Source organism: Neofelis nebulosa, chromosome 16 (genome assembly GCF_028018385.1).
Source record: "Neofelis nebulosa isolate mNeoNeb1 chromosome 16, mNeoNeb1.pri, whole genome shotgun sequence".
In the NCBI taxonomy this organism is placed as follows: Eukaryota; Metazoa; Chordata; class Mammalia; order Carnivora; family Felidae; genus Neofelis; species Neofelis nebulosa.
The window spans coordinates 47365065-47379462 of NC_080797.1; the positions used below are offsets into that span (position 1 = coordinate 47365065).

Below are 14398 nucleotides of genomic sequence, written 5' to 3' on the forward strand. Positions count from 1 at the left end.
TGATCTCACAGTCCATGAGTTCAAGCTCCATGTAGGACTCTGTGCTGACAGCTCAGAGCCTGGAGCCTGTTTTGGTTTCTGTGTCTCCCTCTCTCTCTGCCCTTCCTCCCCCTCAAAATAATAAACATGAAAAAAAATTTTAAATGTCAGAAGTTCATAAAGGTATGCTAAAAACAAATCTTTTCTAGTATCTTATGCAGTTTAAGCCATTAAATCTTGCACATGGAAGGAAAAACCTGAAATAATGGACAGAATTCTAGTTCTAGTACACATGTAAGGGTTGATGTTTTCTGAATTACATCATTTTAACAGTTCCAGTGATTTAAAAAGCCAGACATGACTAAGATGGCCATATAAAATTCATATTCTTATCACTTCCAATATAGGTTAGGCAAACAGGTTCTTACACTTTAACCTTTGAAGATTATTCAAGTATATAATTTCAATGTTATGGATTTGAATTTGATTTCCCAGGATATTTATGCTTTCAAACATCCTGGGAAATAACTTAAATCCAAAAGGAAAACACCAAGGAAGCATCTGTAGGGTTTGCCAAAACTCTGAAAAAAAACTGGGACTTTTTTCTAGAGTTTTAACAGCTAAGGAAAACCTAGCCCCCTAGTGGCAGGAAAACACTCAGTCAGGAGCTGCAGTATTTACCCTTCAGGGTACCATAAAATAGTGTTTTCATTACAAATAAAACAATGAAAGGTATTAGGTTTACTTTGCTAATACTGCTCTGATTCCATTGCTTACATATTTTGAATAGTTGTTAAAGTGTACATTAAAATAAATCTCTTGGGGGCTCCTGGGTGGCTGAGTCAGTTAAGTGTCCGACTTCAGCTCAGGTCCTAATCTCTGGTTTGTGAGTTCAAGCCCCTCCTCAGGCTGTCTGCTGTCAGCACAGAGCCTGCTTCAGATCCTCTGTCCCCCTGTCTCTCTGTCCTTCCCCTGAATGCACACATGCTCTCCCTCTCAAAATTAAAAACATTAAAAATAATAATAATAAGGAGCACCTGGGTGGCTCAGTTGGTTGAGTGTCCAACTTCAGCTCAAGTAATGATTTCATAGTTCATGAGTTCAAGCCCCACATCTGAGGAGACAGCTCAGAGCCTGGAGCCTGCTTCGAGTTCTGTGTCTCCCTCTCTCTCTGCCCCTCCCCACTCACACTCTGTGTCTCTCTCTCAAAAATGAATAAACATTAAAAATAATAATAGTAAAATTTATTGGATAAATAAAGTAAAATATACAATAGAGAATATATTAGTATATAGTTGATAGCTGATTTATTATCTAAGGAAACAGCAAAATGGATACTATCCTTTTAAGTGTCCAGTAACAAATGGAAAGTAGAAAGTTACCTGCATGAAGAAAAGGGGAACATGAATAGATAATCCAAAAAGATTCCTCAATGGCTATTTCCTTACCAGTGCAATCCCATTTTGTATAATCAACAAAATAGAACAAAGTAAGATACTAGTTAGCTTACAGAATATGAAAAACTTAGCTATAGAACAGCAACTGTGTGCTTAGTACATGAAAAATTAACCTAGTGTGTATTATGAAAGCATTGTGAAAGCACTGACATTTATAAAACTGAATTTATCACTATGTCCTAAGGTACATTCATCTGCATAAAGAACTTCCACTATCTTCCTGAAGGCATTGTTCACTTAACGTATTAAATTGCACGTAGAATATAAAACTGGAAATAATGGACAGAATTCTATTTCAGGGGCGCCTGGGTGGCTCAGTTGGTTAAGCTTCCCACTCACGATCTCATGGTTCATGAGATTGAGCCCCACGTCGGGTTCCTTACTTCCAATGCAGAGCCTACTTGGGATTCTCTCTCTCTCTCTCTCTCTCTCTCTCTCTCTTCTCTCTCTCTCTCTCTCCCAAAATAAATAATAAAACTTAAAAAAAAGAATTCTATTTCAGATATAAATATAATAGTTAATGACATTTTTAAAAGAATTCTGGTAATTAGAAAAATTCAGGATTACTAAAAATTATCCAAAAGTAAAAATTTTCACTCCTACTACAGGTAAGGAAAACAAGTTCATACTTGTTTATCCTATGGAGGTTATTCAAATATATAATTAAAATGTTTTGGACTTGAATCTACTCCAGAATAGTAGTGTCAGCAGTGAGAAAATTCTCAATATAAATGCTCAGCAGGAAAAACATCCTAATAGTAAATTTAGTTTCAAGATAAGTTACTATATATCTAGGACCCCAACACTTCCTCATTTATAGTAAGGTAAAGGTCTTCTGGGAATATACCCAAAAAAAGTGAAAGCAGGCACTCAAACTAATATTTGTGCACCCATATTCACAGCAGTATTGTTCACAATAGCCAAAAAGTGGAAGCAACCCAATGTCTACCAACAGATCAATGGATAAACAAAATGTGGTATATACATACAATGGAAAATTATTCAGCATTAAAAAATCAGGAAATTTTAGGGATGCCTGGGTGGCTCAGTCCAGCACGGAGCCTGGAGCCCACTTCAAGTTCTGTGTCTCTCCCTCTCTCTCTGCCCCTCCCCTGCCCCTGCTCACACTCCGTCTCTCTCTCTCTCTCAAAAATAAGTAAACATTAAAAAAAATTTTTTAAATAAGGAAATTTTGGCCCATGTAAAAATATCGATGAATCTTGAAAACAGTATGCTTAGTGAAATAAGCCAATCTCAAAAGGGCAAATATTGTATGATTCTTTTTTTTTAATTATTTTTCTTTTTTAGGGAGGGGAGAGCACAAAATTGGGGGAGAGGGGCAGAGGAAGAGAGAGAATCTTAAGTCTCTTCACGCTGAGTGTGGAGCCAGACGTGGGGATCGATCCCATTACCCTGGGATCATGACATGAGCTGAAATCAAGAGTCAGATGCTCAACTGACTGAGCCACCCAGGCACCACTGTATGATGAGTGTCTTCTCACTTCTTAGATGAGTGTCAGAGAGTTGTCAAGTTCATAGACAGAAAGTAGAATGGTGGTTGCCAGGAGCTAGGGGAAGAAGGGAATATGATATTAGTGTTTAAAAGTATGGAGTCTCAGCTGGAGAAGATGAAAAAGTCCTGGAGATGGAAGGTGATAATGCTAGTACAACAATGTGATTGTATTTAATGCCACAAAACTGTAGACTTAAAAATGTTTAAAATGGTAAATTCTACATTATTTATATTTTACCTCAATAAAAAGAAAGACAAATATAATTGTGCTTTTGCTTAGTTTCTTCTGGCAGCTAAAGAGAACTTCCTCTTTCCATAAGAAGAAAATCAGACCTTTTCAAAGAAACGGACAATAAAGGCTGCCTGACCACAAGAATAAGAGCATTGGAAAGCTCTTATAACTTCAGTTCTATATTTGTCTATGTACATTATATAGAATAAAAAAAATAAATTCTTTAGAATTTAAATATACTTTAAAACAATAATAAGCAACTCTTTTTGCCCAAGATTCAATTCAAAAAAAAAAAATGATACAATATTTATTTTTTCAATAAAAAATAAAATATCATAGGCACCTTGCAGAGGAAGTTGTATATTCTTACAAATGACTGTATTTAACCTTTAAGATGTTAATATGTAGGGTCTTTTGAAAGATAGCTTTTAAAATATTTTATTCTTTTGGGGCGCCTGGGTGGCTCAGTCGGTTATGAGGTCATGATCTCCCAGTTCGTGAGCTTGAGCCCCACATAGGGCTCTGTGCTGACAGCTCAGAGCCTGGAGCCTGACTCAGATTCTGTGTCTTCCTCTCTCCCTCAAAAATAAAGAAAAGAAATGAGGTGAAGGGCAGCTACAAATTGCTCATCACTGCTTTAAGTTTAAAACTTAACTTTAAAAACAATGCAAAACTGACTTTGGGTCAATTCAGCATTATAACATTAGTTAAAGGAAAACATTCCTCAATATAGGCCTCGAGATAAATATGAATATTTTGGGGGCACCTGGCTGATTCAGTCAGTGGAGCATGTGACTCTTGATCTCAGTGTCATGAGTTCAAGCCCACATTGAGATGAGCGTGGAGCCTACTTAAAAATGAATGAATGAGGGGCGCCTGGGTGGCTCAGTCGGTTAAGCGGCCGACTTCGGCTCGGGTCATGATCTCGCGGTCTGTGAGTTCGAGCCCCGCATCGGGCTCTGTGCTGACAGCTCGGAGCCTGGAGCCTGTTTCGGATTCTGTGTCTCCCTCTCTCTGACCCTCGCCCGTTCATGCTCTGTCTCTCTCTGTCTCAAAAATGAATAAACGTAAAAAAAAATTAAAAAAAAAAAAAAAAAAAGAATGAATGGATGGATGAATCAATCAATCAATCAATCAATCAATATTATTATGTATGTTCAGATATGTAGAGAATTAATACAATAAAAAGATCTAGGGGCACCTGGCTGGCTTGGCTGGTGAAGCACGTACATGACCCTTGATCTCAGGATCATGAGTTCAAGCCCCACACTGGGTGTAGAGCTTGCTTTAAAAAAATTAAAAATATATGGGGCACCTGGGTGGCTCTGTCAGTTAAGTGTCCAACTTTGGCTCAGGTCATGATCTCACAGCTCATGAGTTCGAGCCCCATGTCAGGCTCTTTGTGCTGACAGCTCTGGGCCTGGAGCCTGCTTTGGATTCTGTGTCTCCCCCACACCTTTCTGCCCCTCCCCCAACTCTGCTCTGTTTCTGTCTCTCTCAAAAATAAACATTAAAAAAAAATTTTAATTAAAAATATAAAATAAAAAATAAAAAGGTCTAAAAGTTTTGTATACAAAAGGGAAACTGGGGCACCTGGGTGGCTCAGCAGGTTAAGCATCTGACTTCTGCTCAGATTATGATCTTGCACTTCATGAGTTCAAGCCCCAAGTTGGGCTCCCTGCTGACAGTTCAGTGTGGAACCTGCTTGGCATTCTCTCTCTCTCTCCTCTCTCTCTGCCCCTTTCCCACTCACACTTTTTTTCTCTCTGTCTCTCAAAATAAGTAAATAAAAACTTTTTTAAAAAGGAAATTAAATTACAGTAGCATGCTACGAAAATAGTATCAAAAGAAAGAAATGAATCTAAGATAGGACAAGACTAAAAAGAGTCAATCAATACTGGATCTACAACATTTTGTCTTTGAAGCGATGATAAGAGTGGAAAAAATGTCATCAACTAGGCAAAGAAAATAAGCACTTCAAGAGAGGAATGACAAATGTAAGAAATGATTCAGATGAGTCATTCTGAGTCAGTTGGACAGCAATGTTCTAGTCTCAATGTTTGGCTTTACTAAAGAAATTAATTTATAAAATACTACAAAATTCAAACTTTACTGACTATAATATTTGAAGACCAGATTCAAGTTTATTAACAATATAATTTTAAAAAATTTTTAATGTTTATTTATTTTCTTGAGAGACAGAGACACAGACAGAGTGTGAGAGGGGGAGGGCAGAGAGAGAGGAAGACACAGGGAGAGAGGAAGACACAGAGAGAGAGGAAGAATCTGAAGCAGGCTCCAGGCTCTGAGCTGTCAGCACAGAGCCTGGTGTGGGGCTCAAACCCACAAACCCGGAAATCATGACCTGAGCCCAAGTTGGATGCTCAACCAACTGAGCCAACCCAGGAGCCTCTATTATCAATAGAATTTTTAAATGAAGTCAGCTGTTGCTGCTTACTAAAATTTGATCCAAACTTCAAATCATATAGTTCACTTCAAAAAGATTCAAGTGTGACCATTATTCCAAAATTAGTTACTTCATTATTATTTCAAGAGCTGAGTTTGAAAATGATCATTATCCTGCCTCTGAGAATGATATTCTATTTAACTTTGGTTAAGTCATTTGTAATGCTCTTCATAAACAGGTACTCATTAACTACTGGTTAAGTTGCTCACTACTTTTTGCCTCCTTCACCTAAAATTTGGAGGAGTCAAATACTTCTACAGTATTTTTATGGCACTTTCTTTTCCATAGTAGGTCTCTTTTACTTACGAATACAACCTTTTTTTTTTTAAAGTTTATTTATGTGTTTTTGAGGTGGGGGGCGCTGAAGGAGAGAGAATCCCAGGCAGTCCCCACCCTGCCAGCACAGAGCCTGATGCGGGGCTCAATCTCATGAACTCTGAGATCATGACCCGACCTGAAACCAAGAGTTGATGCTCAACCAACTGAGCCACCCAGGCACCCCAACAATACAACTTTTTATTTATATAGTACTTTAGAATGTTCAAAGCAGTCTTGCTTATTACATTATAGCATAGACCTAGTCTATGTAGTAGGTATCATCATGAGATCATGAAACTTATTTTCAGAAGCTCAGAAACTTTATAGTCACTTCAACATTCCCAAAACAAAAATTCAGATAACACAAGATTCTATTTCACATGTACTGTACACTATCAAAACATCAGCAGCACTTACCTGTTCTTTTAATGTCTGTTTCCTAGCCCTTACCTTGAACTCTTGGACATAATTTTCAATTAATTAATCTATTCACCTATTTATTTCTTTATTTGACAATTTTCAACTTATAATTTTACATCCAAGCTAACATAAAATATTTTTTAAATAACATATCCTAAATCATAATAATTTAACAAACAGTATTTCTATAATGAATGAATAATAGTAACTATTTGTAGTGTTTTCTGGTAAATGATACTTAAGTGGTTCTCAAAAAATTTAGAACTAGGTGTTTCTGAGAAGATTGTCTGGAACTTGAAATACATGTTCCCATAGAAACAACATCATATAAGTTAATTTGGCTCCTAGACCAGATTATAACCACCTGTACCATAAGTGTAGGACTAATAGTAATATAGAACCTAACCACCGTATCTAATATGTCCATAGGAAAATGCCTCCAAAATTCCAAATTGGAAAGCCAAGTACATTTCTACATTTCTCTTGCTGCAGGCCTTCCGAATTTAAACTCCTCAACAGCTTCTGAGTCTTTAGTAGTTTGAGGAAGGGGGTTTGGATGGAGTTTAGGAAAGGAAACACTTACTGGTAAAGGGAAGGGAGGTAAGGGTATTATCCAGTTGATGGGCTACAGAATGTAAAACAAGTGTAAGGAAGACACAGACTGTCTCTCTCTATATGCATATGTATTGTATGCATGCATGGAACACAGCTGAAATTATAATTTAGATAGTAATGCCTAATCTGTTCATTAAAATGTTGAACTAAACTATTCACTAGAAGATATAAAACTTCTGGGGCGCCTGGGTGGCGCAGTCGGTTAAGCGTCCGACTTCAGCCAGGTCACGATCTCGCGGTCCGTGAGTTCGAGCCCCGCGTCAGGCTCTGGGCTGATGGCTCGGAGCCTGGAGCCTGTTTCCGATTCTGTGTCTCCCTCTCTCTCTCTGCCCCTCCCCCGTTCATGCTCTGTCTCTCTCTGTCCCAAAAATAAATAAAAAACGTTGAAAAAAAAAATAAAAAAAAAGAAGGTATAAAACTTCTAACATGAATTTAGTCATCTATTTTTTGTTTTTCAAAGAAGTAGCTGAAAATATGAAAAAATACTAGGCTTCAACCTTTTTTAAAATTTCTAATAGGCAAGGGGCACTGGGGTGGCTAAGTCGGTTGAGCATCAGGTCATGATCTCTCAGTTCAGGTCATAATCTCTTGGTTGGTGAGTTTGAGCCCCACATCAGGCTCACTGCTGTCAGCGCAGAGCCCACTTCAAACCCTCTGTCCCCCTCTCTCTGCCCCTCCCGTGCTTGTGCACGCATGGGCACTCTGTCTCTCTCAAAAATAAACATTTTAAAAAAATTTCTAATAGGCAAAATGAATAAAAGTGCTAAGTCATCCTTAATCCATATACTTCCTTTGCCTTTTCCTTCTCAATTCCATCCACCAAAACAGTAGCAGCTCTAAAAATATACAAAACCCAATCTAATTTAAATTCTTGTTTTATTATTTTAATATCAAAATATTATATATTTTGGGAAAATCAAGCAATCTCTTTTACTGCTATATTTAGGTAGAATGCAATAAGCCGATAGTAAAAGAAGACAGTTGGGTGATACAGCTAGAAAATAGTGAGTACTGTTACAAACAGAAGTTAACAGATTTATAACTTTTAAAAGTCAACAAATTATTTAATTCCCCTAATTTACATTCTTTTCACCTATTCTAGCTTTGGATTTCCTCCTGCCTGGCAGAAATGGTGCTTCCAGATCTACATATTTGAGAAAACTAATATTCCTAGAACCTTAATTCATTGGGCAAAGGAATACCCTCTTTCTTCTCTCTCTGGTCTTTTCTGAAAGCCTTGACCCTTGTCATATGTCTATTGCCCCTTTTGTCACTCAGTATTAAAGCACTTTACATGATGAAATACACCACGATTATATGGTGTTCCTGCAAAACAGAAAATACATTTGAATGGAAAGGTAAGGCTATTATCTTGCAAAAGTGTACCCCCCCCAAAAAAAAACACTCTCCCCACCCACCCCAAGAAGCTCAACACATGGTCACTATCATAAGGATTCCTGATTAGTGGCTTGAGATCTACAGTATGTCTTCAATACCCTTGGTTGAGCTCTAGGTCAGCTGTCACTGTCAGGTTCTCTTCTCTGCTACTCTGCAGTTCTTAGTTGGCTGGGATTAACACTTCAGGGACTGCCCTGTCAAACCACACCATCACATTTTTACTAGAAGAATATAATTTAGTTTTAAGAGATAGAAAGTATGCTCTTTTATTAAACTTCATTACTGAGATGCTAAAATGATTTCATTATGAGGTAATCCCACCTATAACATTAAAAAATGTAATATATACAGTTGACCCTTGAATAACATGAGTTTGAACTATGTGGGTATTTTTGGATATTTTTGATACAGTACAGTATTGTAAATGTATTTTCTCTTATGATTTTCTTAACATTTTCTTTTCTCTTACTATGTTATAAGAATATAGTACATAATACACATAACATACAAAAAATGTGCTAACCAACAGTTTATGTTATCTTAGGTAAGGCTTCCAGTGAAAATAGGTTACTAGTAGTTAAGTTTTGGGAGGATGAAAAGTTACACACAGATTTTCAACTGCATGGGGTCAGCATCCCAACCCTGCATTGTTCAAGGGTCAACTATAACATGTATATAAATGTTTTATAAAGAAACAAAATACTGCAACAAGAGCAGAGTCGGAACAAGGTCCCAGTGTAGTTATGTCCTAATTTCATTACTAGGACCCATTTTGAAGATATAAAAGTTTCACTAAAAACATACATCTTTCTGTACCAACAAAATGTTCACAATCTTTAAGAACACAATGAAATTTTATATATTGCTCAAAAATATGTTCTGATGAGAAATCTTTGACATTTCTTATGTGCATATTCATACTATTTTTAAGAATGCAGAAATGCATTTAGAAATACAAATGCCCACTATAAAATACTTTAAGAGAAGCCACTGAACTTGAATTTCTCATACCTGTTGGATAGTAGGCTTGGGAGTACTGCGCGGAGGGTGTGTAGTTACTGTATTTTTGGGAGGAGCTGACCATTGTTTGAGGACCTTGCTGAACGTGTACAGATGTGGCGCTTGGCTGCAGGGTATAGGTAACCTCAGTCGGAAACCTCTGCAGTACAGGAAATGGAACCCCTTTATCTGAAAAAGTGGGAGACGTTTCCACTTGTCCTGGATGCATTCCAAGGGAGTTCTGCCATGTTCTAGGAGGAATCGGGGTCCGATCTAAACCTTTCAGAGGGAAAGTACTATGGTTGTGGGATGAAGTTGATACGTAGGAGTAAGGAGACAAACTATCTCGCCGGAATGACCGGTGGAATTGTCCTACAGCCACTGGTCCTGCATAAAAGAGGAAGAGCGCGTTTACTAATTTTATATTGTACTACTGGATGTAGTAAACTAAAAGTTACAAAACATGAATGTGTTCAATTCTCAGCCATGTTTAACACAACAGAAATTTAGTTCTGGTAAAAACAAGTTCAGAATCCAGAATACAAGATTACACATACAATGCTAAAAAAATAATCAAAAAAACTTTTGCTTGGTTCTCAATCTTAGTAAGAGACAAAGTAGCCAAACTCCAATATTAAATCAAATGTTAAATCAAATGCAATGTTCAAAGACTTTTATAGATGATTCAGTCATCTTACCTTTTTAACCTCAGTTGATTAACCCAGATTTTTCCAATCTATAAGCTACTTCGTAGAAGTTTTAGAAATTCCACTCAGTCTTTCAGATCATTGAGAAACCTTAATAATATGCACAAGAGTAAACACTTAACCATATACATAAAAGAAATAAGTGGGGATCAAATAAGAACTATAACACAAACCAAAAAGAAAATGCTCTTTACTCCTTTTCAATTTTTTTTAAAGCTCATCTTTGCAGAAAAGTCAGGCTTGAAAACTTTGACTCAGTTCTTTTCTTCCTTTCTTAATCAAAAATTTTCTATGATCAAAAAAAATTTATTTTCCATAGTCTTTTTTTCCTCAGAGTATCCCCAGTAGAGTCCCTTCCTAGATATCCTAGGTATCGGCAGCTCTCAAACATTGATTTACATCTGAAATCACCTGTAGAGTTTGTCAAAAATCCATATACTCAAGCCCAGGGATTCTGATATTTGCTTTCTCCTATCTAGTAAGGTAGAAAGGAATTCAAAAGTGGAGATGATGAAGAGAGAGAAAGGGCATTACTATATAATGAGGAAAAAAGAAAATATACATGTTGCAGGCTGAACTTATTTTTCAGACTGTGATTCTTGAACACAATAAACAAAACTAGCCTGGGGTGCCTGGGTGGCTCAGTTGGTTGAGCATCTGACTCTTGATTTCAGCTCAGGTCATGATCTCACAGTCATGGGATCAAGCCCCATATTGGGCTCTGAGCTGAGCATGGAACCTGCAGAGCCCATATGGGATTCTCTCTCCCTCTTTCTCTGCCCCTCCCCCAGTGGTTCTCTCTCTCTCTCTCAAAGTAAATAAATAAAAATTAAAAAAAAAAAAAAAAGCTAGCTTTATTTTCCCAGGGAGGATGTTAAATTATGTGGTTCACAAATTCCTTTCAATTTGTTCCATTAAACTAATCTATAAAACAGAGGGGACGTCTAATTCATGTGCTACTCCTCTATTAAACTATATGGTAAAAGATGGCACTCAAATACCTACTTTTCCAAATATTTTAATTGTAAACCCATTCAACATGTTATACATCTTTCATTCTATTTCTGTGGTGTTTAATTTCCTCTAAAGAATAGAGCACTAGGAGCACTCCTAACCACTTCTGGTTTGGCACTGCCTGATTCAAGCCAATTTTCTTAATATAAACTCTTAAAAAATAATAAAAATTAAAAAAAATAAAGCATTAATGACAAAAACAAATACATACACATATATATACATACACACAAATTCTAAAGTAACCTGGAAATCAAGAAGTCTAAATCTAATGGGGGAATAAAAGTCTAATTCAGAAGACTGAATGTATTCAAATGATACATACCTCTTAAAAACTGCTTTTCTTTTTTTTCCTTTAAAGTACAAAAAAACAGTTTTTATGGTACTGGACTAGGAATTCCATATGTATACACACTTTGAACTACCAGAAACAATCCTTTAAGACCTAAAGAAACATTTTTTGCTCTTCACAACAGGTGTTTCTGAGATCTAAAACTACCCACCACTTGATTCTTCCTTGGATGCTTCACATGCTAAAACTATATATCACTACAGTGTGAAATAGCTAACCCTTCTTCCACCTTCTTTAGGGTTAAGATATTGATGAATTTTCAGATTGTCAGTAACTTAAACAGCTAATTAAAGAATTCTTTACCTTGATTTATCAAAATATAAAATCTACTTCTATCATGATAAAGTGATGGCCAAACATTCATATACTTTTAGATGTTTTTAGATGCATATGAAGACTGATAGGATTAGAAGGGCATTCTTTTACATTTTTTTTTTAAAAATAAAGAACTAAAACACATTCAGCTCTTATTTATTGTTAAGGGTTACCTCATAGGGCTCTATTCTAACTTCACAGAATATCATCTGTATGTTTTCAGAACATCTGCAAGATATATTTGACAAAGTTTAAATCCAGAATTTTAGAAATGTAAGGCAGGATGCATTTCTGTTCATAAAGGTCTTATTCCTTTTATATAAATGGCTCTGAACTAATCAATTCCCAGGAAAAAAGTCTGCCTCTTGAGAGCTTGATATCCCCAGGCCAAAACAGATTCTCTACTATTACTCAGACTTGTTACTTAGTTTAGAAAGTTTTAACAAATATTGTAAAATAAACTGCCACTAAAAACAAAATAACAAAGTGGAGCAAAAGAAAAAAAAAGGGAGAAACATGTGATTTTCACATTTCTTATCAAGGACATTCCTGAAAGGTGAACAAGACAACTATTTCAATGGATCTAGATAAAAAGGTACTAGAACAGAGGATGCTATTGTAAAAAAAAAAAAAAAAAAAAAAAAAAAGACATAAGTATTCAAACCATAAGCTGAAGTAGAACACAGAAAACAAAGTGGAGACTAAGAAGTAGCAGTACAGTCAGACATATAACTAAAGAAATGGTCAAGCAGAATAAAAACTAGGTGAAGAGAAACAGAAGAGCCAAGGGCTTAGAACACAGAATTAAAGCGAACGAAGTTGGCCCAGTATTCTTGAACTTAGAATTACATTCCACCCACATCAGAAACACAATTCCCTAGTGACCCAAGCCTATCGTGTAGACAATACACAACCGACATACCTTCTGCACATACCAACAGGCAGAATGGTAAAAAATAGGAAATGTGTGAAAACTACAATAATCTTAGGTATATGTGGATTGATGTAATATCTACACTGCAAAAATATGAATTAAATTCATGTTATTCAACAAATAATCTTTAAAATGCTGACCAACTGAACTAAAGTTCATCTATATAGTTATAGAAGTTCAATGTGTGTGTGTGTGTGTGTGTGTGTATATATATAAACTCTTTATATATATATTATATATATATAAACTCTTTATATATATTATATATATAAACTCTTTATATATATTATATATATAAACTCTTTATATATATATACACACACACATTGAATTTCTATAACTATATATATACATATGTATGTATATATATATATGATAACTATATATATATATACATATGTATGTATATGTATATATATATATGAGTTCAACTATAAGAAAATCTGACCGTCGGCAGCCCCTGTACTTCTTTCATTAAAGTGGACTCTATTCTTAGAATACAACTGGGTTTAGGATATGTGAGGAGAAAAAGAGAAGTGAAAAAAGTGAGCAAGACTTGGTTTTTATGTACGCACATTTGTATGTTTCTTTGCCTGAAGTAGTTACCCTATTACTCCCAAGAACACACTTTCCAGTCTTTTCTCCTTACACCCACCAGATACACAACCCACGTTGTGAGCTATAACAAATACCCACATCAGAGATTCTGTCAAATGCATGCCAGGGTATTGTCTACAGTGCCTTTCCCCATGCAATTCCCCACCAAAATCAATGGCCATCACATGGAAGTGGCTTAATATTCCTTTAGAATTCCTTTAGAACATTCCTTTGCCACTGCTATTTTTCCAACTTGTTACTAGAACTCTAACCTAATCCCTTATCTTCTAAACTCCACACACAAGCTAATCTCTTATCTCCTAAATTCCAAATGAACAAAATGCTGCTCATTCATAACCCTGGGCCTAGGTTAAATCAAACAAAGTGTTACTTTTATTTGTATATTTTTAGCTTCCCATAACTAAAAAATAATCCTTACATATTTATGTTAGATCCAAATTAACATGGTGAAAATGTTTCTGTTGAAGACAAGAATGAATTCTCACTATTATATCCAGTTGCTGTTTTGAAATACTGCCTCATATCATGGACTCTTTAAACAGAGAAAAGGAATATTTGCCACCCTCACCTTCCTGGAAGAGGGGGAAGAGCATCGGAAGCCAAGTTTACAAAATAATTTTCTATATATTTCTATATAGAATTTTTGCGTTTTTAGTAAATATATTTATACAAAGTTTTTTCATGACTGAAAGGTTGTAGCCAATAGTGAAAGATTCAAAGACATAAATGTGAACTTCCTAAAATTCCTCTTAACTACAACTTGACAGACAGTAAAGAAAACCATTTTGCCTTCTGTTTGTCTAACCATAACACCTCAAGTAAAGATCAGCTCTAATTAGCTATGATGAAAGAAACGTTTGGCCAATTCGTTCTATGCAGGAACAGGATCTTATGAAGAATTAATATATTATTATATATTTGCCCTTAAGATACACAATGTTTACCTTTCTATATATTACTTGGAACCTAAAACATGATTATTGTCAACATCTCTTCAGACTTCTTAGATGTGTCAATGGGTAGAAGATGGCACGTCTCTTCAAGGGCAAACTTCCACGTA

At 35.9% G+C, this 14398-nt stretch overlaps 1 protein-coding gene across 1 annotated transcript in view; it reads right to left on the reverse strand.

Annotated features, from left to right (window-relative positions):
- The window catches only part of HSF5 (heat shock transcription factor 5), a 44511-nt gene that overhangs the window by 28546 nt on the left and 1567 nt on the right, over window positions 1-14398 (reverse strand). Inside the window, exon 2 of the mRNA XM_058704415.1 lies at window positions 9411-9785. Coding sequence (XP_058560398.1) covers window positions 9411-9785 — 375 coding nt within the window. The remainder of the gene's footprint in view (window positions 1-9410; window positions 9786-14398) is intronic.